Genomic DNA, 22,216 nt, shown 5'->3' with positions numbered 1-22,216 from the left:
ATTGAATTTGGGGAAAATAAATTTGATAATGTCACAAGATACTACTCGGTTGTAAGGTCAGGTGACACGTTTAGACTATACCCGTGAATAATATTTATGGATTGTGAAACGAAGCTTTGCTGCAAAGACGATTGTTGATGAACAACTGTTGGAAGCTGAAACGAGCTCCTCCGCTTGCGGATGATATAAAGCCCGGTTACTGAGATAAGACAAAAAGAAATAGCAATCTTTTCTTTCTTGCTGTGGAGTCAGGGTATTTCATAGGAGCGTGGGCTAAAAGCAAAGAGATAAATCAAGCAAATAGATAGCGCTTAAATTATAAAGTGACAAATTATGAGCGTAAAAATTACTTGAGTCTTTCCTTTCCAACAAGAAAAAGGTATCTATCTTAAAAATAGAGTACTTATAGATTAAATAAACTGATTGGACGCTCTCGTGAGCAGTTCGTAATTGGAAAATGTCACGTGAACCGGAAAGAAATCGGTACCCACACCTTTCCCTGTTCGTTTGTTTTTGTTTGCTTGTTTGCACAGAGGAATGGCAAAGCTTTTACTTGCTCTGGCTTTTTGTTTTGTTTTTTGTTCGGAGAAGAGAGGTAATAACTTTTTTTCGAGCCCTCTCATATGGGCCTCTCATTCCTTGAACTTTGTTATCGTATACCATACGATTGAAAATACATCGACTTATTTTTGATAGGCTGTTGAACAGCAACCGACTGAAGAATTAACCATCAGGCATTTTTAGTAGCAATACCGATCTGGAGTGGCCACATGGCTGCAGCTGCATTAACACTTGGACTATGAAATGTCCTTTGAAACATGCATTAGTTCAGGAAAATTTGTTCGCGAAATAGATTACCAAAGAAGCATCTGTAAGGAAATTTGTTAACGAATTTATTCTGGGGTAGAATTTCGCCCTTCGAACCTTTCCCTCTTCCTTAAATCGCTCATTAACATGTCAAAAATATTCTATGTGGTTCAGTACTCAGGTTTGTGTTGCAATTTTCCTCTAAATATTCTTTTTTGGACGAGAAGATTAAAAATTTAAAAAGAAAAAAGGGAAAAACATGGCAACCCCATATGCAAGTTATTTTGTAATAATCATGGGTTTATTTTAGGCCTTTCTATCAGAGCATGAGAACAGAAGTAATAACTTTTTTTAGGGCACTCTTATTCTCTGAACTTTGTTGTTGTATACCATGTAATTCAAAATACATTCATTTATTTTTGATAGGCAGTTGAACAAAAACCAGTTGAAGAATTTACCATCAAGCATTTTCAGTAACAATACCCAGCTGTACTGGCTGTAAGTTTGGAGTCTTTTTTAATATTGGTGTAAGAGGAACGCATGGAATCCAGCTTCCAAAGCAGACGTTTGAATGCGTGGGTGATATCGCATATTTGGGTTATCTCCTGATAAAGCTGCATTAACACATTTTCATTTGAAACATGTATCGGTTTAGGAAAATTCGTTTGCGAAATAGATCGTTAAGGAAAAAATTGTGAGGAAATGTGTTGAAGGAAACATTGGAAGATGGAATTTCCCCCTTAGACCCTTCTCCTTCTCCTTAACTAGTCTCGTTATCAAGTCAACAATGATCTATGCATTTCAGCGTTCATGTCTTTGTTTCAGTTTTCTTGTGATTATTCTTCTTTGCATGCAGAGTTGACCAAAAAAAAAAATCAGCCCAGTGACACCTGGAGCCAAGTCAAAAAGTTCGAGCCCAGTTTGAATGAGCCAGTCAAAACACTTGAAGTGTAACAACTAATAAAGGGAATTTAAGTGTTTCATTCACCCTTAATTTCTCTTTAAGCAGTTATGAAACAATAGTACGGTATGCCATAAATCTACAAAGCTCGTTAATATGAAGAAAATGTTTTAGAGGCCAGGAGGGGTTAGTAATCCATTATGCAGTCCTTCCTAAATCCAGACCCCACATTCGAGCGTCTCTGAATCATCTTACCTCGAGTTCAATGGAGTAACAAAATACTACTGGTAAACACTTCCATATATCTCGGTGGTAGATGACTCACGAAGTCCTACGGATTTGTAAAGTTTTTATAGAGATATTCGGGCCCCTATAACCGTAATTTAATTAAACTACTGCTGGTTATATTTCTGATAAAGTGGATATAGGGATACAGACAACATAAGATCCAGGAAAGAAACTTTATTTCTTGAAAATTGGTATTTCATAGGAGAATATGTCTAAAATAGAACACGAAACGTTTTAAATTACAGTCGCGCTCGATAAAGCGCATTTGAACTAAACCAACGGCACCCAGAAATTTGTTAGCGATCATTCTGTGGGGTGCAGTGGTAGTGCTTGCGCTCTCTAAATCGGCGGTGAGGGGTTCGAGTTCCGCCTACCACGAGAACGCCATTTTTTTTTTCTATCTGAAGGAGTGAACAAAATAATAAATATCTAATATACTTTCTAGATTAATCAAATTTAAAATAACTTAGAACGCAGTTTTGTTGAACAATGAATAACTCTGTTCAATTAACTGACCCATAATCTTTTGTAGGAAATGATAGACTAATTGTGCCATCTTTGTGTTTTCGAAACAAACTAGTTTTCTTAAGTCTGTGAATAAGAGTCCTCCTCTTTCCTCTACATTTTTTATTAATGCGAGCGGCTATGTGATTCCATTGCTCACTAAAAAATGGCGAGTCAATCCTTCTTTGTAAAACGGACACAAGCGGCCTAATTTTCCATTGTCCAACTGGTGGAAACCTTTTGTAACTGACGTTTTGCACCTCGCCATCTCGTCGTCCGTAAAGAGAACATCAACAGAAGCAAGGGCGGCAGTAGACAAATCAGTTCCCCTTAATCAGTGACGTTCTGGTCAACAGGCTGCAGAAGTGATCTTGTTGGAGCCGTTTGGGCAGGAAACACGGGCGACAGGCTTTCTTGGTGAATTTCACGGAGTGTACGCAGGACGGGACGCTGAGATTCGGTAGGTTCTTTACTGGATGTGGCCGTTTCCTGGTAAGTCTGGACAGGGGGGCTGCTCTTGAAACTCATCAGAGATGCATCTGCTTCGGAATCCAATGTTGGGAGGTCCGAATCATCATCAAATAACGGCAAAGAAGCAGTCTCCAGCTCATGCCCGTGGAGATACTTCAGTGCTTTCAACTGCTTAACTACCTCTGACGGGTTCAATATCTGCTGTCGGAGCTCGGTAGTCACGTCGTATTAGTCGTTTTGTACTGATGCATCAGCGGTAGATGGTGTACTCGTACTAATGGGGCACTGAACGCTCGCTTTGCTAGTCTCTACGTACCTTGGTAGTTTTTCCAAAGGCGAGATTTGTCATGAAGGTTGGCAGCAGTTTTACATCAATTCTTTTGAAGCCAGAAGCTCGTCCTGGACGTAAAAAAGCTTGTCAAGTCGGATCTTCGGTGACGTTCATGGTAAACTTTACCACTCGTTTAATAGTTTCAGTACTTAAAGCGGAGCTAGGTAGACGTCAAGACTTGTTTCCGTTAGTACGAAGCGATATTCCACTAACCCGATAATGTTTAACGAGACTGTTGAATCTGGTCTTGTGGAGACGATGCGTGAAAAGAAAAGTTTTCAGGCAGATTCGGTGGCTTTGAAAGTAGAAAGGCATCCTGGTTCGCTGCCTCGTTTTCTCTGCTCTTCCTGAGTCTCTAACCTGGTCACAGTTTATGGCACAGTGGATCATTCCCAAAATTACTAGATCGAGCTCAGTCGAGGAAAGTTCCGGAAGGTTGTTTCGGCAATCCAAGATGTCTACAATTTTGATAGTAGAGGTGTATGGATCTCCGTTATCTCCAAGTGCACATCCACATGTTTTGGCCGCAAATGCCTGCACTTTCGATCGCTCAGATGTATCACAATTTGAGAAGTCAAAGTCATTATCGGAGTCAATTTCCTGATTAGTTTCATCACTGCTGTCAGAACCGTAGTCGTCCAGTTGATCATCTTCCTCCTCTACTGGTCTGGCGCCAAGAATAATCTTCTGCCAGGGATTCTAAATCTTTTCCACCGGTTAGAAAGTATGAGAATTCATGACTGTGAATGCATTTTGGACTTATGATGAACGGCTACGAAGCGTTTGCTTGTTTCTTTTGCGAGTGTAAACATGTCGCAGTGTAAATGAAATAACTATGGAAACCAAAAGCAAGTGAATGCACACACAGGGTCCAGAGGAGTTTGAAACGTAAAGTTTGCTCAGTTTCCGAACTAAAAAAGACTCTTTAGTACCTTCGATAACGTTAAGTTTAATTATCCTAGCGTTACAGTTGCGTTGCGCAAGGTATGTATCGCAGTGCTAAAGAGCTCGTAAGATGCCTGGATGGGCGTACAATAAATAACACGCTAACTGGCGGTTATTTATTTATTAATTTTTTGTAAAAAAATGCCGATTTACATAGATAGACAAACAGTGACCGCGTCGATAAGGATACATAGAGCCGGAAACCTCTTCCTTAAGAATTTACAAAAATTCATTCATCTGCATATGAGCATGTCATGCCATTAGCGGGCGAGCGTGTTACAACGTGCCATGTGAGCGCGTTTACCTTATTCCCTGAAATCCCGTGAAGATCCCGATAATGATTTGTGATAGGAAACAAAACCAGGCAATAGGAAAAAAGTTTTTCTCAGTTCTGATTTCCATTGTTATCGAACGCTAAAATTAGGGTTGTTGCCATTGTGTCCTTTTTCCAAGCCTTTTGGATGTAAATGTCTCTAAACTTCTGAGGGGTGGCAGGAATATTTAGTGTATGACGAATGTGTATAACAGTGAACCATATAAATTACTTTTTTTAAGAGAGATCTTGAGGTTATAACTGTAAAGAAAGTTTTATATAAAGAAAAGTGTAAAATATGATATAGAATAGAATATGAAAGTAGCCCCAAACAAAATCATTTTTTTAACAAAAACCTCCTCTGAATCCCGATGTGAACGACTTTGCATCGGTGATTTTTTTTTCAATAAACTATAGTTTATTAATTAAACAAACCTTAAAAGACAAAAATAAAAAGAAAAACATATATTAGTGGTAAATGAAAATTATAAACTATACTTGAGTTATTAAGAACAAAAATCATTTTCGTTAAAAAAAAGTTTATATCAAGGCGTAATGTTTTCTGTTAAATATGGACTCCCTTGCAACATTTTCGCGTCCAACAGCTTTATACCTCAATTCAACTTTGTCTGCATTCGCGTTTAAGTTCCGTAATTTTTCGAACATTCAATCTTGACAATTTCTTATCGTGAAACGTGGAAAATGGAAACAAAGCCCTTGGTTGCAATCCAAAGCAAATCCAGCAACGAAAAGGCACAAAAAGTTTCTGAAAATATCGAATATATAGTCTTGAGCGGGACAAAGAGTCGTGGTTTGCCCAACCTTCAATGATTTGCGAAGTCTTAATCATACCCGACCACCGAAACGTACCCGTAGTATGAACAAAAACAGAGCGATAATATCGCACAAAGAAATGATTTTAGCTCTTCTGCAACGATTTCAAGCGCCAATGGTGCGTCTCTCTTTGCTCCGGGAGGCGAAAAACTACGCAATAAACCGCACTTTTTTAAGTCGTATATAAGCCACTTGGGATGTTGAGAGTACACGAAAAAAAAGTTCGTAAACAATGACGTTCACTGAAGAAAAAAATCCGCAAAAGTCCAACTCTGCGCATGTTAAAAAAACCTAAATTTCTCGTATTGAAACCTACACTGGGCCGCGTGTTAACCAGCCGTAACATAAAAAAATTTGAAGAAAATTTTCCTTGGACTCCTATGTCAAGGTCTGTCTGTTCCAGACATTCTGTAATATTAGTTCAATATTTTTCCCTTTCAATCTTCTTTTGGTATCTTTACTTACCCTACCCCCCACCCTACAACAAATCAGTGTTGCCTGGCTTATTATGTGGTCTATACATTACATGTCAGTATGTATCGTAGAGCCTTAGGTATTACAACAATGGGTGATTGGAGGAGAGTGAGGGATCGCGGAGTAGAAAGGAATTTTAAAATTTTCAGCTGTTTTCAGTGCTTTAAATAAAAAAAAAACCCTCAAAGTCATTTTGTTTTTGTTCAACAAAATAGCACGTTGTCTTTTCGTAGACTCAGATATGAAAAATCGAAAAGTTTAGCACCAGTTCTTTGATATTCTAGGTTTATTTACAGGCATTTATTGTGCATCTTAGTAAAAAGTTAAGCCTTTATACGGGCCTAAGTGGCCCATGGGGCCGGTGCTTAACTCCTGTTTTCTTAGCATGAAGCGGCTAGGAGTATGGATACTCTCCCCTGGATGAGACGCTAGTCCATCGCAGGGTTACCCCCAGCACATTAGCTGGTACCCATTTGTACACCTGGGTGAAGAGAAGCACTGTGAGAGTAAAGTATCTTGCCTAAGAACACAACACAATGACCTCGGCCACGGCTCGAACCCGGACCACCCGATCCGGAGTCGAGCGCACTAACCATTGTGCATTGTGACCATCTTTAATTCGTACAATGTAGTTAACAGCGCCCTTTTACGATTTCTTGTTAGGACGTTGGACAACAACCAGTTGAAGGAACTACCATCAGACATTTTTAGTAAAAACACCCGGCTGACGAACCTGTAAGTTTATACCTTGCTTTATTTATGCAAAAAGTGGCTTAAATCCTAATCTACTGAACAGAGAAGTAATATTTTATCTCCAAATGATTGAAGAGTCGTTCTTCGCGAACATTAATGTTATTTCTAATGGTGATGCACAGTACAATTGGATCCACGGCTCCCTTGTTTTGACCTCTGCTCAACACCATGCGCCACTTCTCGTCTACCTAAAAGTTAATTTTTTCGCCATGAAATGACCAGCCCTTGCAAAATTTGGGATTTTGGATTTGAGCAAAGAAAAAGAATGAGTAAAACTACTAAAAAACTAAAAATTAACCAAATAAATGGGTACGATATTTTATTACACACATTAATCTTCCCGGAAAATGCGTGTTTTCAGCCGCTAACTCCGGTGAATATGTTGTTGCACACTCGGAAAATGATAATGAACTAAAGGAAAACGAGCTGTTTGCCGTGCGTTAACCGAGCAGTTATCGCCTGAAAAATATATTTTTTACCTGCACTTACCGCGAAGGAAAACTGCCAAATAATGGGAAGAATACTGGCAGGGATTCACTGATGTGAAAACGCTCAGGAAATGTCAGAATTTCCGTATGCAAAACACAGGTAAACGTTAGTAAAATGCCGCGTTTTCCGTGAATTCAATCCTCGTTTTCGCACGGCGAACGCTTGTTTTGTTGTTGTTGTGATAGTTTAGACAATTCAGGCGACACTACCTACCTTTTAAGCTGTGTGGCCACGCAGTTTGAAATGGGTAAACAAGGATTCGAAATGGCTGCTCAAGTATGTGCGGCAGAAGACTGTTTATGGACGAAATTCCTTCTTGACTTGTCGAAATTTTGATTTTCTACAAACTGCGGTAATATAGAAATCGGCGGCAATTGAGGTGATGAAGTTTGAATATTAAAAGCCAGAGATTGAGATGGGTAAAAACAAACTTACGAGCACATGATCTTCAAAGATCAAAGAAAGAAAACATGAAACGGGCACATTAGGGAAGCAAGTATATTGCAAAAAGAAGATTTCGGTGATTTTGTAATTTAACCTTAGAATGAAGCTATATTTGGTCAATAACAGTAGAGTTGTTCTTGTTTGACGTTAATATTAGTCCGCTTTGGTTACCTGATCAGCAGCCAGTCAAGGTTCTCAAACTACTGAATGACCGGCAGTCGGAAATTTTTCTAAAAAATTAACAAATTAGAGAGTTTATACAATCTAAATTACTTTATGTCGACGAGGAACTGCTAAGTGATCCCGAAGTGATTTAGAAATCTCGTGTCTAGCGCTCGCTCGAGTTTACTGCAGGTCTTAGACTACGGAGCCATGAGATGTACATGTTGACACGAAGAAATTGCAAGAGATCGACTGCCGGTCACGGATATTAAATAACTAAATGACCTGCTGTGGGAAATCTACCGTGGAAATTAAGGAATAGAGACAAACGATATAATCTAAAATATTATATGTTGATGAGGATCTCGAGGAGATTTATAAATCTCATACCTAGCGTTCGAATTGCGCCGACTCGGAATACATGTATTTGGAAACTCCGTGATACCACGTGGATGTCTTATATGCGCTCAAATTTCGTAAAGGAAAGGAATAAAAAAAAATCTTATTTGATTAGGAGGGAAAACCACTTTTTCGAGATTAAATCTGTCCTCCTTACAAATTGTTGATAGCTAACAACTATTCAGCGAAGAAGAGGTAGTTTGTTAGATATAGAGGTAGATATTTAACAAGCCGTAAAATGGCCATTTGAATATCCACCACAAGGCACTGATGCTAATGTGGGTAGTTGTTTTGGTGTATCCTAAAACAGTGAGATAATATAGTACAAAAAGATAATCATAGCTCATCTATTCCTGTAACGATTATAACGCTAAGATCGACAGTAGGACGATACGGGCATCCTGAACCCTGTAAAGTGACCTTGCTTCATTTTATGCAAAAATGACTCACCATGTGTGAATTAGACTAATCAAATAGATCCTGGACACGCTTAATTACAGCCTCCCTGAAAATAATTGGACAAATGAAACAATATTAGGCTAAAGGAAAATGTTCAGATTGACGGGTTTCTTCTTTTTTAAAACTTTTTAGTTACGATGTCATTAGAAGTTGTTTGCTTTGTTTCTTCCCTTATTTTTAAAAAGTGCTTCGTTGTGTGGGGTGGCAGGAATATTTAACGCATGACTGAAAGGTGTATTAAACCAGAAATAGTTTTGTTGAGATTTTTTTGGTTATATAACCCTAGATGGAAATATATATATATACATAAGAAGTTGTTTGAACCAAATCGTGTAATGAACATGAGATAACCATTATTTAACAGCAACGTTCTCCTTACTCTGTCGTGGCAATCCCATATACAAAATCATGTACAGGAGCCCATGGTTCCCGTCATGTAATAGTAATAACATAACACAAAGAGGCGATTTTAGCTAATGTTACCCTGCAACGATTAAAAGCGCACATCTCGCGTCTATCTTTGCTCCGGAAGGCGAAAAGTTAAAGGATAAAACACATTTTTTTATCGGTTTACCATCGTATACAAACCAACTGAGATGTTGAGAGAACTCGAAAAAAGGTTTGTAAACAATAACGTACTACTGAAGAGTACTTCAATTTGGAAGGGGAAAAAAATCACGAAAGCCCTCCTCAGCGTATGTTCAAAAAAATTAATTTTCTCCTATGGAAACTTAGATTGGGCCGCGCGTCAACCAGATGTAACAGAAAATTTCAAGAAAATTTTTCATATACTCCTAATCCAAGGTCTGTCCGATTCCAGACATTCTGTATTAGTAGTTCAATACTTTTCTCTTTCAAACTTCTTTTGGTATCTTTACCTACCCTACCCCCCACCCTACAACAAATCAATATCACCTAGCCCATGATGTGGTCTACACTACATGTAAGTTGGTGATGGGAGGAGAGGGAGGGAGAGGAGAGGAATTTTAAAGTGTTCAGTCGTGTTCAGAGCTTTGAATAAAAAACCTTCAAAGTTCTTTCTTTTTATAAAACAGCCCGTTGTCTTGTCGTAGACTCAAATATGGAAAATCGAAAAGAAAGTATCGGCTCTTTGATTCTTAAGGTTTACTTGAATGCATTTATTGTGGATCCTGACCCTCTCTAATTCGTGGAATGTAATTGACACCACTTTTTATTATTTCTTGTTAGGATTTTAGACAACAACCAGTTGGGGGAATTACCATCAGACATTTTTAGTAATAACACTAGGCTAGTGAACCTGTAAGTTTATACCCTGCTTCATCAGTATGCTAAAGGACATGTCTTAAATCCAAATCTACCGAACAGAGAAGTAATGTTTTATCTCCAAATGATCGAATTTACCTTCTTTTCTTGAACACTCATATTATTTCTTATGCTGATGCACAGTACCCTTGGACCCACCTCACCCTTGTTTTGACCTCTGCTAAATAGAATGTGCCATAAAACGACCAGCCATGTCAAAATTTGGGCTGTTACTTTTTTTGTTTTTTTGTCTTTTTTGTCTGTTTATTTTATGTTTTGTCTTTTCGCTTGTGCCAATGATGTTTTCCCTTTTTTTATTGCTTTTTTTGAGTTATTTTCCTTTTTGCATGTTTTTTTTTTCTTTTACGTAGTATGGGAGAAAACTGTACTAAGATAAAAATAGTTTGGATAGATTTCATGTATATTTGAATCAAAAAGTTTTTAGTAGGGTTGATTTTGTTATTGTTGTGCTTTTAGTAAGCTTTAATACTTGGAAACATTTAGGTCTCGTATCATCTTGAAGCTCCAACTAAATCGGTACTTTGATATGTTTTCTTGTAAAAGGACTCTTGACGAAAACAAGCTAAAGAATTTGTCTTCAGGCATTTTTAGAAACAACGTTCGTCTGTCATTTCTGTAAGTAGATGATGTTATTGTTATTATTAACAGCATAATGAGGGATAAGAGTGAGATAACCAACGGACCAACCAAGAATTTCGTAACGCGTAGCTCTGATATGTTGGCTCGGGTAAAATTTTGCACTTGTACGGAATTTGTTTGAACTCTGAAAATACAGCATTTACCGTATTGAAAATCGCATGGAGTTGTAGATAACATTTTCATCATTGTTTGAACGGACTGAGTTGCATTGGAATTTTAACTTCAGCGCAAATTGAGACTGCGCGTTTGATGGGTCAAAGAATGCACTGTTTACCATCAGATCGCAAGAGCAAAGAAGCGAACAATGATAATACTTATAACAGAATGACTTATTCACAATGAATAAATAACCCACATGACAATCCCAAAGTTATAAATTTAAGAGGGCACGGTAAACAAGGAAGACAGGAAACATAGAGAGGTGGAAAAATCCTACTGACTGTGCCGAGACTATCCGGTCGTTTATAGAACACAGTCACGGATTGGAACTAGGGGAAAAAATCCCATGAGTACCTTGGACCTGGGCTCCAGCCCACGCCACCGGGTCCGGTACTTTCAGCGCTTCCTAACACGCTAATCTCTATCAGACATGCGCAGTCTAAGCTTAATCATATTTATTTTTGGGTGTAATATCTTCCTCCTTTAGTAGTTTCTAGTTTTGAATTGCTAAAAATAACCTTAAAAGTTATTATCTCTGTTATTATTATTATTATTATTATTATTACCATTATTGTTATTGTTGTTATTATTATTTATTAATGCACTCTAACTGTTTTTTGTTCTTGAATTGTAGTTACTTGTCCGGTAACCCATTAAAGGAATTGCAGTCAGATATTTTCAGTACAAATACCAAGTTGGAGTACCTGTAAGTATGTTTATTGTTTATTTGAATACGTTGTAAGAGTAGAAACAGAGCATTACAATGATAATTTGTCTTTATAGTCAATCACTCGCTGACACTTTTACTTTTAGAATCTAATACGATAATTTAGCTGATAGCTTTATATAGGAATTGATAATAAAGTTGTAGGAGGCCTTTGTCAATAATGAACACAAAATTAAGAATTTTGGTGTGAGCAAATTTGTGTTAAATTCCGTAGATTAGACATTTTAGGAACAATAAGTATATTTTGAGAAAGGAAGGAAGGAACTAAGATGAAGCATTCAACAATTACCAAAGGCAACTTTCCGACGGAATTTGCTTCAAAAAATAAGTAAATAGGTAAATTAAAAAAAATTAATTACAAAAAAAAATTGAAAGAAAAGTCCTTAGCAGATTGCGATTATTTTATTTTTTGTTAACAATTTAGGTTATCATAGCAACACAACGACCTCTTAAAGAACCTTGTTTTCTGCTTTTTTCGCCTGTCAATCACAAACGGGTTTTGGTGGCCCCCATTCCTTTTACTACTGAATAGCAATTAGTACATCAAAAGACACAAAATGACGACAATTTAACCCGCGGACGAACAAAGGGGTGAAGGAGGGGTTTCCTTTTCTTTTTTTCCTCTCTTTATAATCAAGAGGATTTTAACGGGGCAACTGTCCACTTGAGTAGCTATTCGTTTATCTTGGGGACACATTTGCTGATAACTTGGTGCACATCGGCTCAGTATATTGAATAACAAGTGAAGTGTGGTTTAAGAATTGATATGAGTTACGGAAGAATTAAAGGTTTTTAGATTAAAAAAAAAAAAAAGAAGCATAGATCGTTTTTCAGTGTCTTTTGAAGAGTCGAAAATTATTGAGGAAAAAATTAAAAATCTAAAAAAAGAACCGCTATCTTAGATGGTCCGCCATGATTTAGAAAAACCATCATAATTTTGGGGTCTTGTTTGTTTGTTTTTAAATAATAGTAGCCCCACCAGTAAAATCAGAATATATTTAGTTTCTTTTGAAGGAAACTTTACCAAAGTCGTGACCTTTTTTATCTCTAAAACTGACTAATTTTCTAATTAGGCCCATCATTCTATTTTCAATTTTGTAATGGGAAGACGAACTTCGTCTTCGGGCTACTACAATGCAGAGTCGTTCGTATTCTAGAGATAAGGGAACACCGGAAGTAAAGATTGCATTGATCCCAGTCTCCGCTTTCAAAGGCAATAAAATGGCTTCGAAAGGAAATGTGATGTTAATATCAAACATTTGTTAACACTTAGTCACCACTCCTCCAAGTAGTCGGTGTAAATACGTTTTATCGTCATCGTCATCTTTATTTACCTTATTTACACGATACAAAAATTTATTTACAGTGTTAATAGGCGAGGAGACCCAGAAAGCCACCGGGCCTATGGGAGAGCCACCTCACTTACAATAATAAATAAGAGAAAGAAAAAGTGCTGCGAATGTGTGACTAGGCCAATACAGTGATTATTTAAAAATAAAAACTCTTACATTTTCGTCTGAAAGCTAAGAAGGTTTGAATTTGTAAATTTCTTGTACGACACAAATGCGTTCGATAATTAGTGGCTGTTCTGGTATCATAGTTGTGAATTTGGCTATTCGTTACAAAAAGCCGGATTGAAAAGCAATAGGGGCAATAAGTTATTTTTATAACAAAACATGAATTTGGCGATTTCAAACGTATTGGCTTGGAAAGTATCTAAAATTCCTAGTTTGGAGAATAAAGGAACGGAATGGGTTCGATAGTCTGAGTTGGTCATAGCCCACTCAGCTCGCTTTTGCAAATAATAAATTCTATTTCAGTTAGATACATATGTGGACGACCAGGCGGAGTTACTATAGACGATGTAAGGATAAATGAAGGTGTTGTAGAAAGTGAGTTTGATCATAGGAGATAGGAAAAAGTGAGACCTAAGTATAATACCTATTGATTTAGCGATTTGTTTACATACATGGCTGATATGGTGTTTCCGAGTGAGATGATCGTCAATATAGACCCAAGGAATTTGGTTGTGTTAGATTGTTGTAGAGGTTTAATTCCAAAGGAGAGACAAATGCTGGAGTTAAATTTCTTCTGTCTGAGTTTAAAAATGATGTAGTTCGTTTCTTTATATTAACTGAAAGCTTACTACATTTCAGCCAAACATCAGTATTTTGGAGTTCATCATTAAGTACGGGTTCTAAGCAATTTGGGCTTGAATGAGAATAAAAGATACCGGTGTCATAAGCGAAAAGCAGAGGGCCTGTTAATTCAGGGGCATTGGGGAAGTCATTTATGTATAGAATGAACAATAGAGGGCGTAAAGTCATGATCGAACTTTTAGGGAAGCCGCACTTGATGGTTTGCATTGGAGAGCAAGATTGATTGACTTAGACAAACGGCAGGCGGCAAGAAAAGTAGCTTTTAAACCACTGCAGAGCCACGTCACAGACACCATAGTGCTCCTATTTGGCAAACAAGATTTAATGGTCGAGAATGTCGAGTGCTTTAGAAAGATCTAGAAAAACACCCACCGTTGTCTCGTGTTGGTCGATTGCCGAAGCAGTTTTATTTACCAAATGAGTTTGCGCATGCGATGTCGAATGATTTTTTCCGAAATCCAAACTGACAGCGGTAAAGTATATTGTGTTTTTTGGCAAATTCAACTAAGCGATTGTATATGACTTTTTCAAAAAATTTGGAAAGATTAGACAACAAAGAAATAGGTCTGTAGTTTCCAAGAAGCTAGGATCCTCTGCTTCGAAGATGGGGATAATTTTCGCGATTTTAAGTTTGTCTGGGAAAATGCCTTTTAGCAGAGATAGATTGATAATATCTGCCAAAGGAGCAGAAATAAGGTGAAATAAATACTTAATGACATGCATTGGGAAACTGTCATAGCCGGGAGCTTTCTTTGAAGCGAACATGCCACAAATGCTTTCCAGTTCACTAGTTGTGGTGGGCGTTAGGTTAATGAAGGAATGATTATTATCACCAAGATGGGAACGAAAAGAAGGATTCACACTGGATATAGATCTAACAAGGTTGGGACCAATGTCTGTAAAGTATTTACATAATCTTTCAGCGATCTCCATTGGATCCGTTAATTTTCTGCCTTCAGATTTGAATGATGTGGGAAGAGACGAATTACTTTTACGCTAGTTGATAACCTCGTTTAACAATTTCCAAGTTGTTTTGAGGTCATTTCTGGCATTCTCAAATTTGGAGTCGTAGTATTCGTTTGGAAATTCGAGTAAGATGGGTGAGTTTGTTTCTGTAGGCGTTATACTTCGTCTCAGAAGATGTGGAAGGTGATCTGACGAACTTTTAGCAGAGTCTGTACTTCTTGTTAACAGATGTCAGAATTCCAGGGCTGAGCTAGGGGGAAAATAATTTGTTCACTTGTTTACTTTTGAGAACCTTTAAAGGGAAACAGGCGCTGTAGATACTGGAGTATTCTTCAATAAATTGATTATAGGCTTCATTGGAATGTTCCATGTTGCGGAATGAGAACCATTTTGCGTTTGATAGGTTCTCGTTGAATTTATGCAAATTATCGTCATTGAATGTGCGTATCAAAATTTTCCTTTCTGTGCTGCGCGTTAGAGTTACGTCGTCAAAATATGCAAAAATGGGTTAGTGGTCGGATAAATCATTTAGAATAGTGCCTCTAAGACATTATGTGCAAGGTTGTTGATGAATATATTGTCAACTAGCGTCACAGAGTATGAGGTGAGGCGTGTTGGATTGGAGATGACAGGAAGAAAGGCGTGTGAAAATAAGCTCTCAGTAAATTCCTGTGTTGGAACATGATAATTGTATTGGAGAAGGCTTAGGTTAAAGTCCTCCATCATGTAACGATGTTTATTGTCTTTAGAAATTAGTGAGAGAATATTGTTGAATTTTTCAATAGACATAGCAGTGTTTTGATTTGGTGGTCTGTACACGCAACCGACAGTAACATTATTTTCCGTGGGGAACAATAATTTCCTAGAAAAGTGACTCAATATCATCTGGATCTGAAAATTTGCATTCTGTTGTAAATAAATTCCAACTCCGCTGCCTGTTTTTGATTTACGATGTGTGGAGACAAAATTGTATCTTTTGATATTTGCGAGCTCTGCAGTGCAATGAGTTAGCCAAGTTTCTGACATACCAATCACAGAGAACGGCATATTAATATTTCTCAGGAATGAATTAAGTTGATCAAAATTTCTTATTAAGCTTCGAGCGTTTAAATGTATAATAGAAAAATTTGTTTTGTCGCCAAAAGAAACTACTTGCTTAGGTCTTCCCCAACCAATAGCCACTATTAGGCCAGCGAGTGATAAAGTTAGAGTCGGGATTTAGGTATATAGAAAGCGGATTAAACCATTCGGGTCTTTCAACAAGATTAAATAATGTTTCAAGACGGCATCGTGACTCAAGGGACCAGGAGAAAATTGATAAACAGCTAAATTAAAGGAACTATTGTTCAAGTGATTATAAGGGAGGAAAGATTGAAAGTGTGTCTTGTCAGCCATCATAGCAGCAGCAAATTAAACTACAGATTAAACTACAAAGTTCAGAGTGCTTAGCTTAAAGATAGGCTCTCTTATCGAACAAACCTTTCAAGGTCGTCAAGGGTTTTGAACTGGATAGGGCGGACGTTTGCCGTAGATAGATGGTAAAGTTCTAACACCAACAAATCCTGAAGCCATTACGAGTTTGAATCTTTTTTCATATCCGCCAGGAGTTGTTAGACCTGCGGAGTTAGATGGTCAAAAAGCTTCACGTTCTCCGATGTGCAATCGGCAGGTTAACCAATTGAAGAAACTGTAACCCTACATGCATCCTTCCCTACATTCATGACCTTCTCTTTCGCAATCCTTCTTGTGAACTTGCAAACGACTGGTCTCGGGCCAGGAATGGCGTTTCTTGTGGGAGTACGATGAGCAATATCGATATCTGGAATAGAGATTTCAACTCCTGCAGCTTGAAGAGGCTAAGACATAATATAATTGTGTCGAATGCTGACTCACTTGCCTTTATTTCAGGGAGACCGACGATCTTACGTTGTATTGATAACTGTAGCGCTGAATCAGCTCGATGGATTTCCCAATCTCTTCCACTCGTTTTGACAGAACATTCAGGCGTGACCAGAGCTGTTGCAAACTTTTATCCGCTTACTGGCGAAGGTCATCGTAAGACTTGGCATAAAATTGCAGGGTGTTCAAACTCTCGTCCTGTGATATCGCCGGTCGACTCACTTCGCCGTCATTGTTGGAGACATTTGCATCGTTGACGCTAAGTTTGAGCGAATTCTAAAAGTTTTCAATTTTTTTTTTCAGAGCAGCAATTTCGGATTTGAAGCTTACATTTTCTCTAAAGCGAGCTAACATTCGGACTAGGCATAGAGGGAAAAATTGCATGAACGCCGAGTGATCAAATATTCGTCCGCACACCTCGCTGGCAGTTATCAGAATAAGTAAATAACTAACAAAAAAGTAAAGGAAAGATATCATGCTTTATCAACAATTTGGATTTTTTGTTTGTTTCTTTGTTGAAATTAAAGAAGAGGTAGCATAATTTTCATTTTCACTGGCAGAATCTTTTAGGGCCTGACTGGCTACCAGCAGCATCATTTGCATATGTATCCCATAGTATTAACAATATCTTGTAGATGACATAGCAGGTATCTCTTTAAGGTAAAAACGTTTCAAAATATGGCAACGTAACGAAAACACAAGGGGGAAGGAAGGAAGGGGTGGTGATCTTAATTTCTGTTTCATTTCGAATTTGCCTGGTTCCCACGTTACTGTCATTATTTTAAATATTTTCCCTACTTTTCTATGTATACTCTCCTCTATCAATCTTCAAAGGGCGTTAGGAATCCATGATATTTTCAAAATTAAACTTTCAAATGTCTTCCGCTAGAGGACACGTGATTAGAAGGTCTTACGGCCCAGAAGACGATGAAAATTAATTAACCTCAAAACATAATTTTCACTGAGATTTTCATTGGACTTCAAGTGACGGTCATAACGGTCATAAAAAAACTTAATTCAATCCGAAAAATGCGTATCTCACTCGAAAATTGCTAGCACTGTAGCTGGCATGGATAAATGAAGAAAGAGAAAATGTGTAGTTAACGCACTTTGTTTTACTATTTTTTCTTTACGGAAATAAATCGTATTGCAGCCTATTAGGGAAAAAAAACACGAAACAAATTTGTGATGAAATCGCAATAACTACAAAAATGTAGTTATTAGTTATAGTTATCCTTAAATGGTAACAAGGGTTCTGGTACAGTATTGCTGCTATTTATACTTTATGCAACTCTTATGTATGTGAACTATATCATTAGGTACTTGTCTGAAATGCAATTGCACAACCTTCCCCTGGGAATCTTTGAGAATAACACAAGATTGGAGTTTTTGTAAGTAACATTTCTGTCTTAACGATTTAAACTCAGGATTGTTGACGAGCGAGTCTTATTTATGTACGTAAACAAATGTAAAGCACCTATTTCGCATATCCAGAAGAACAAGAAATTTAAGAGACTCAATGATACATAAAATATTACCAAATCTTTCTTGAAGTGCGGCTAAGATGTGCCTCTTTTACTGCTGAATAGCTCTAAAACCCTCTAAGTGTTTTTGTTTTCAAACTGATACAAGTCAAGGTGTTGTAGAGAAACCTTGGAACTCATATCAAGGAGGCACTCTGACATCGATTGTCACATTTAAAACAGGCATTACCAGGTGTTTATTCAAAATATTTTCATCAAATCTCCATTATAGACCGAATGCAATTAAAAACCACACTTTCTCTTTGTATAATCTAAGTATATTGCAGTGTGATTTGATGAGTATTTAGGATGAAGTTAGCACAAGCAAATAATCATTTATGAAAGCAATGCAAATTTTTGCCAAATCGGCAAGACATTAATAATAGTCTCGGTGATTCCCCTACCCTGAGCGATAAACTTCAGGGGTATCTTAACACTATTAATCAATTTATTTGGTAAATAACGCAGGCGCCTGAATGACAACGACATGAAAGGATTAAATGGAAGCGCCTTCAGAAACATGATACTTTTAAAGGAATTGTAAGTGTCTCGTAAAAACAAAGTGAAACATGGTAACAATGATTTCCGTTTGCAGGATCACAATGTATTGGCATCCGTCTTATGACTCACGCTGTACAATGATAAGGAAACAGATCTAGATAAACGAAGAGAACTGATGACTTTTTGAAATCAGTCAAATAATAAAAGTTAGGAAAGGTTCAAATTCTGATTACACTCAAACGACCCTTTTTGTCAAAAATATATCTCCGAAAAAGGTTTATCAACATATCCTCTGATGTAAATCATCGCAGTTGATAACTTGTAGAACCGAGGTAAATTAAGTACGAATTCTTTAGATTGCATCAGGTTGAGAAACCATTATCGGTTTGTCCTTCTAAAATTCTGTTTATCATAGAGCCCGTTGCATTCCACTCGGTAAGTGCGCCATGATCTCGAGCCAGGCATTTTCTAGTTTGGTCCTCTCACTCGTTGCATAAGTTCATAGAACTTGGTCGTATTGCATTGCATCGAATGGCATTGCATTTTGTTGTGATTTATTGTCAGTTACATATATAATTAGTTTTCCTGTTGCGTTTCACACGATGCAGTTATTAGAAATAACTGTTTCAGTTTTTACTCTCTTATCGCTCGTGCACCAATTTAACCTATAGACTAATAATTTTTTTAAACTTTTCAATAAACTAAATAGATGTCTCTTCTTCAACACAGATGGTTGCAAGACAACAATTTCACTGAATTGCCTCCCGAATTATTCAAAGATCTAAAAGGCCTAAATGAGCTGTAAGTTACATGGAGATGCTCTTTAGCTATTTAGCTTTATGACTGTGGTTAAGGGATGATTTTAAGCTTTCAATGTCATCTCCCTTCCACAACAGGCCTGCTCGTGTAATTATATAGACAATAATATGCTGGTCACCATATTATCGCGTCACTAATTATACGAGATTGGACGAGATATTTCCATTTTCAAACTTTTCTGATATTACCCTTAGCACAAAAATTAAAAAAAAAAAACCAATTGAACCATCCTAAACTGTTCCCTCACTTTTGTTCTGATAATCAGAATAGGAGATTTTCAGTCATACAGCAACGAAATCGTTGCGTGCCATAAAATTTGTAGTCATTACACAATTTTCTGTTGTGAACTAGTTAGATGTCTTCATAAGAAACGGGCTGGATGATTTCTATACTGAATAATTCACTGGAATAGTAGGGATAATCAGCTCCTGCCAACCTTAGATAGCAGTGTTTAGTGTGCGATCAAATTTCAAGTTGTCAACCGGTTGTTCCTTTTCTGTAGAAATAGCGAAATAGCTAAGACGATTGCACTGCATTAACTGTTCCTTTCTCTTTATGAGATTATGTACATTGCTTGTACACGATTAAATTCAGCTCTTTCATTATTCTTAGTGACCAGCGTCTGTATACCTTTTTTTTCTGCGAATTTCAAATAACAGGGTAAATTAAGACGCACTTTCTTGTCTTGTCATTCCTATCAGCTATCTGTCAAATAACAAATTGAAGACTCTACCAGATGGAATTTTTAACAGCCTCTCCAACCTCATATATCTGTGAGTACAATAATCATTTAACAAAAGTAAAGATTCGAAAAGAGGTCATTGAATTTTTACAAAAAGGCACATTTCTCAAAGCTGTGTGGCCACATTCAGTTAACAGAAACACGTATGTTAACACTGAAAGGTCTGACGTGGGTATCAGTCGAAATTTGCAACACAGTTTTGGTGATAAAAATGAATAAGTTGCCAGATGAAACTACGCTGAAGGAAGTCACTGATTATAAGGAGAGCAAAAGAAAAGAAGACCTACTACCCCAGGATCATTCTCCTCCATAAGGATTAGCAATAAACTCTGGGGATCGCTTTTTGTCTCCGTGTCATGAAAATTTACAGTCAATTTTTGTAAAACTGTTTAGGTGAATTTTAGAATGCTATGTTATGTAGATGTGCTTTGGTGAGTAAAGTTGACGTACTTGGAGGTTTGAAAATCAATGAAAACCTTATTCGTGATTTGCTTCTGTTTGATAGCAACTTAGCAACTCAAAATTTTGTCCGGATAAAACACCTGCTTTTAGCACAGCATGATAAACCAGTAAACCAAGGCTGCAACAACAGTAATAAATGTAATCTCAATAAAAACGATGACAATAAAAATAATATTAATAAAAATAAAATGATTAATTAGAGTTGATGATTTTCAAGTTGGGTATTGTTCAACTACTGCACGCGAGGTAACAACATTATGATACATTCCGCGTTTTTGTATTCCTTTTTTCGTCGTCGTGAGAGTATTAAGTATAAATAGTATATTTAGCATTTAGTATATCATAATCAATTTTTCTATTTTGTATGAAAAAAGCTTTCTGTATGATATTTTTTCCTAGAAAATTTTCACGGATTATCTTATGCTCTTTTGGTCCGCACTATATCGTTTCTTGATAGTGTCATAACCAGCGTTTTGTTGCCGGATTTTGAAAAAAATTAACCATCTATAATGTTCCTCCAGATAGCTAAAGAACTCAAAATAGATACATTAAGTTGGAAACTACTGCGGAGGCAAACATTATTTTATGAACAGTTGCTCTTCAAAAGCAGCCAATATTTTTTATTCTATGAATCAGTATTGGTAATTTCATGATAATAGATTCGTAACTACGGTTATTATTACGTTCTAGGGATTTGTCAAATAATGAACTTGGAAATCTACCGCCATACATCTTTAAAAACATTACAGCTGTGAGATTTCTGTAAGTGAGGTTCTCTTTGAGTTAAGATTAACAAAAAAAGCTGTCTCTAAGAATTACCTTGCAATAACAGCAATAAGTGAGTAAATCGGCTTCCTAGTTTATAGCAATTTACATTTCTTATTTATTTTAAGCTGCTAAATTTTTTTGGTCTTGCAATTATATTTTGCGACAGAGGCTTATAATTTGTTGACTTAGATACTAAAGCAACCTAAATAATTTTTTTAAAATGTGCCATAGCTTACTTACGATTTTTCAAACTCAGCTTTAAACAACAGACCTGAAGCAGAGGTTTCTGGTAATAAAATCTAAAGTTTCTCTAGCCTGAGAGCATGAAAGTTTCATGTGGGTCTGATGTTTTCTTTTTTCTGTGGTATTCAAATATCAAACCCGGGAGCTAATTGTGCTGCAGTAAATTCAGAAGATAATTAAGACAAAAGTAGATTTAAAGATATCCCTTCATGTGTGTATTTCAGTCTGACATCTGCACCACGCTTTTTCAGAAAAATGGAATACAACAAAATTGAGAGGCTTCACGAAGATCAATTCCAGGGCTTAGTGAAGTTGTTCGAGTTGTGAGTACATCTAGATTTCAAACGTTAATTTTTAATTATGATCTGTTGCAATCTAAAGCCTATTTTAGAACCAGCCCATTCATATGTATTAAAAAAAAACTCATTCAGTGAATAAAAGTTGACAAGAAAATGTTTACAAATTAACCATATTTATATGGAGAGAGATGAAACCCAAAGAAGCGCATGATAATCATATATTATCAAGGTTTTTCTTTTTAACGGAAACGCGATAAACGGCTCAAGTGCTCTGAGATTTTTGTTCATATTCGTCCTTCAGATTATAGAGCCGCAATGATAAAGTTAACTTGAAAGGAAAAGAGCTTTTTTGAACAAAGAAAAAAATGGCTTCAATTTAGCTGAGTCTATAAATATTGAGTTTAGTTGCAAAGGTTTGGATTAAAACGGCC

At 36.9% G+C, this 22,216-nt stretch overlaps 1 protein-coding gene across 1 annotated transcript; it reads left to right on the top strand.

Annotated features, from left to right (window-relative positions):
* Positions 1 to 5,774: 5,774 nt before the first annotated feature.
* LOC149052256 (uncharacterized) lies at positions 5,775 to 19,257 on the top strand. Its single transcript, XM_089180568.1, has 8 exons — positions 5,775 to 5,782; positions 6,532 to 6,603; positions 9,784 to 9,855; positions 10,423 to 10,494; positions 11,312 to 11,383; positions 17,748 to 17,819; positions 18,420 to 18,491; positions 19,182 to 19,257. Exons 1-8 carry the CDS (start codon positions 5,775 to 5,777, stop codon positions 19,255 to 19,257), a joined length of 516 nt encoding a protein of 171 aa, XP_089036694.1.
* Positions 19,258 to 22,216: the final 2,959 nt, after the last annotated feature.

The sequence above is a fragment of the Pocillopora damicornis genome, chromosome 1 (assembly GCF_964200805.1).
Source record: "Pocillopora damicornis chromosome 1, jaPocDami1.2, whole genome shotgun sequence".
NCBI classification, from domain to species: Eukaryota; Metazoa; Cnidaria; class Anthozoa; order Scleractinia; family Pocilloporidae; genus Pocillopora; species Pocillopora damicornis.
Note: the sequence above shows the minus strand (reverse complement) of the source record. Positions and strands in the feature narration are given on the sequence as shown.